Source organism: Branchiostoma floridae, chromosome 19, assembly GCF_000003815.2.
Source record: "Branchiostoma floridae strain S238N-H82 chromosome 19, Bfl_VNyyK, whole genome shotgun sequence".
Lineage (NCBI taxonomy): Eukaryota > Metazoa > Chordata > Leptocardii > Amphioxiformes > Branchiostomatidae > Branchiostoma > Branchiostoma floridae.
This window is the reverse complement of record NC_049997.1, coordinates 3,017,117-3,021,230: the sequence shown is the minus strand read 5'-3', so window position 1 is coordinate 3,021,230 and position 4,114 is coordinate 3,017,117. Positions and strand designations below refer to the sequence as shown.

The window sequence follows — 4,114 nt, the reverse complement described above, 5'->3', positions numbered from 1 at the left end:
CAACCGTTGTAGAAATTTGTCTTAGTTTATTTCTAAATTGTTCCAAATATATTCAACAGGTATTTGTATGATCCAAGTGCAGAGAAATACTCATCAAATGTGGTTGGGGATTATCAAAACCACGTTTATTGACCTGTAATAAACGATTTTTGGTAGTTCTATAGATTTGAGTGACGTCACAAAATCACGTGATAATTCCTATAAAGCTGGGCATCTGACACGGTTATCATGCAAAATAATAAAGTAGAGGAATCAACCTTTTAAAAAAAACTAAGTCACCCTTTGTCCCTTTGTTTGGTACCAAATGGCCATTTTTGGGGACCTGGCCCATGGACTAAAGTCTTGTTCTGAGAGCAGGGGTGGTCAAAAGCGCCACCTACCGTCTAATTGATAAAGCTGCACTGACTCATCATAACGTTTCAACAGAGCAACTAGATTGGTGAAGTATTACTTTAATGTACATGCAGGTCAAATACGAATTTTAAAAACTGGGTGAAGGGTAGAGTAAGATTTCTAGCGATACAAAACTTGTATCCCGACAAACCCGACATGCAACACTTTAACCGATATAAATACATACTTTACTTAGTTTGGAAAAGAATTTAAACTCAACTCTCGGTGCGTTACTGGACCTGGCGCTTAATATTAACATTTGTCAGGCTATTGCGCGCGAGATTGTACTTCCATATTTAGGTTGAACTCGAACTTTACCTTCTGGTGAAATACGTAACGTTAACGAGTTGTGGTATACTTAGCGACCTAGGTATCCGAGGTTGGAAATTCAATGGTGTCCCTAGCAATTGTTCGTTGCTAGGGACACCATGAAAATGACTAATTTTGCAATTTTGATAATTTCAACAACAATATGCGTGGAGCCATAGGATCTTTTAACATGCTCGAGATAGGTGTGGTGTTACTCAAACACGGACCGAGAGGACGTTCTTAGCCAAAGATAGGTAACATTACTTGACTGTGTTCACCTGAGTCAAGCCAGTGTAAATTGCCTTTCCCCAAAGGCACAGCATATTGGAGCTAGTCTAGTAGGGATTTGAAACCAGAATCTTTAGATTCCTTGGAAGTCAACAACTCTAACCAAAAGGCCACCTTGCCATCTTTGATCAATGAAGACTTGACGGAAACTATCCAACCATCGGCGAGTAAAACTCTCACCCAAAGCCACGGTCGTGTCAACAGCGGGCATTGACCTTTAAGTTTCGGTACGTCACAGGTGTGGTGACGTCAAATCAGGAAGTGAGATCGCAAACAGCAATGGCGACTGCTTCTTTCTCGGAGAAAGTCAGCGACGACTTCATTCAGTGTACGATCTGTTGCTACAACTTTAAGAAGCCGAAGGTTCTTCCCTGCTTGCACACCTTCTGTGCGCACTGTTTACAGGAATGGGTCCAGAAGAACGATGACAACACCTTTCCGTGTCCCACCTGTCGTGAGCAAGTTCATTTGCCCGAAAATGGCGTCGAGGGTCTAAAGGACAACTTTTTCCTCGCCAGCCTGGTGAAAGCCGTGACAGAGCACCACAAGGTTCGCCACGGGCAGGATGGCCTCCTCTGCACCACTTGTGACGAAGGGAAGCCTGCCACGTCCAGGTGTTCGGAGTGTGCTGAGTTTCTGTGCGAAAGTTGTGAGTCGGCACATCGTCTTCAGAGAGCTACCAAGGGCCACACTCTCTTCACGTTTGAGGAACTGAAGACGGGCAAATATGACGGCGTCTTCAAGACAAGGAAAGCTCCACCGTGTCCCAAACATTCAGGAGAGATCCTGAAGCTCTACTGTAGGACATGTGAGACTCCGATATGCAACGAATGCGCCTTGTTTGAACACAGGGACTCACAGCACGACCTCAAGCGCATTGAAGAGGTGGCCGCTGAGAAGAGAAAGACAATCTTAGATCTCACACCTCATTGCCTGGCCCGAAAGCACTTCTTCCAACGGACAGAAGAAGTTCAAAACCGCCTGAAGGAACAACTTCAGATAAATACAGCGAGGGCTCGTCAGAACGTCCACAAAACTGTGCAAACTTTGATTGCCCTGGTTAATGAAGAAGGAGAGAGGCTTTTAACATGTATTGACACAGAGGAAGCATCCAGGACAAAACAGATAGAAGCAGAGATAGAGGGAGCGCAGATCAGTCTGGCGAGCGCCAAGAGTACGTGTGAGTTTGCAGAGACTCTAGCTAGGGAGGGAGGCGACTACGAAGTTGTGTCTTTCTCACAGGATTTGACGGCTAGACTGAACGACTTGACCAAACCACCTGCCGACACTGTAAACTTTGGACTGGCAAACATCGCGGTTGATTACTCTGTGATGGGGCGCAAGTTAAAACAAAACGTCCCGCCACCTCCAAAATACTTAATGCAAAAATCAACGGAGAGAGAACTACGTTCTCTGCTGAAGTTGAAAGGAGTATCGCAAAGTCGGACGAGCTCCGGATCCAGAACAGGTCTTGGTCCGAAACAAAACGGGCGTGGAAGTCTGAAAGGCAACCAACCCCATGGGACAATGGAACATTACATCAATCAGTCAGCATGGGGTTTTCCTGGCAGCATTAAGATCCACTACATCTTCCCCAGTGGTATACAAGGGGTATGTGTTGTAAACATATAATATTTCAGGGCTCGAAATACTTTTTTCTGCATACCTGCACTGGTGCAAGTAACATTGAAAATTACCCGCACCAGACAAATTTTACCTGCACCACTCTGAATTTAGGAAGTATCGATCATACTAAAAATGTTTAGGAACCATTGCTATATTTTCTTTTATACTTTATAGGCAGTAACAGTCAATGCAGCTAATAACAATCCACATACATGTACATCATATGACATTTATGTATAAAACCCAGTTAATGGACCAGTGCAGGTTACATTGTAGGTGCAGGTAGACACCAGAAATACCTGCACAGCTCTAATTTTACCTGCATATGCAGGTGGTATTTTCAGTGTCTCACACTAGTCTAGGATTCGGATAATGTTACAAAATCGTATAATATATATCTTTTATAAATGTAGCTGTATATATATCATGATCAGTTTTGCCCTATGGATACTGTTTTCTGTTGTGGACACTCAATCCATGTGCACTTCTGTTTTGACTGGACTTACAGCAACTGTCACTCAATCACTTTCTTTCATTTTTTTATATTTTGCAGTATTTTAACATGCATAAGTCTGTAAGTAGATAAACTAAAGCCTTGATATTCTGATTGTAGCCGGAGCATCCAAATCCTGGAAAGACGTACAGTGGAACATCGCAGACAGCCTACCTTCCAAACAATAAGGAGGGCCATGAGGTTCTAAAACTCCTACAGCAAGCCTTTAACAAGGGTCTAGTCTTCACCATTGGCATATCAGAGATTGCAGGATGGAATGATACTGTGATCTGGAATGGCATCTCTCTCAAAACCAAGTCTGGTGGCCTTTACAGGTATATGTTCCATACTTTTCCCACCCTTTATAGCTGAGCTGTTGTTAAGATTGCAATGTTTTGATCCAAAGAGTGGTACTCTACACGCAGCCTTTAATAACTACAGATCATGTTGATCTCATAAAAGAATTCATTATTCCAATTCTCAGGGAAACATTGTAACTTTTAAAGGTTTATTGTATTCATTTGTTTTGCATACATGGCTATCCTGATCCCCAGTATTTGGCAACAGTGAGGGAGCAACTTGCTGCAAAGGGCATCAAGTAGCCAAGGGAGTTAAACATGATCTATGTTATAGATAAATGTGTCTCTGTGAAATGCGAAGGTATTGTTATTGGTGTGCCTGTATGTTTGTCTGTGTGATTCTACAAGATAGGCATGTGAGACACTGACAGGAAATTAGGTCAAAGGTTCCAGAAAGGTCCTACAATAGATTATATCATTTCCTGTGTTCAATTTCTGCTACATGCATGTCCATTGCCTTATGACAGTCAATTGGAAAATTGCAAAAGACAGAATCAGCGAAAATTCACACTGATGAACAAAAAATTCACAAAACGTATTTCACAGAGGTAAGAGATCATTGATTTCTTGTCTATCTACTACAGTAACAGGAGTTTATACTAGGTAGCAAAAGTCAGCAGTTGTGGAAACAGAACAATCAATGCAG

The 4,114-nt window shown here is 42.4% G+C and overlaps 1 protein-coding gene across 1 annotated transcript; it reads left to right on the top strand.

The window, feature by feature from the left end:
* Window positions 1–860: 860 nt before the first annotated feature.
* LOC118407068 (E3 ubiquitin-protein ligase TRIM56-like) lies at window positions 861–3,711 on the top strand. The gene is made up of 3 exons (XM_035807486.1): window positions 861–2,601; window positions 3,230–3,394; window positions 3,664–3,711. Exons 1-3 carry the CDS (start codon window positions 1,270–1,272, stop codon window positions 3,709–3,711), a joined length of 1,545 nt encoding a protein of 514 aa, XP_035663379.1. The 5' UTR covers window positions 861–1,269.
* Window positions 3,712–4,114: the final 403 nt, after the last annotated feature.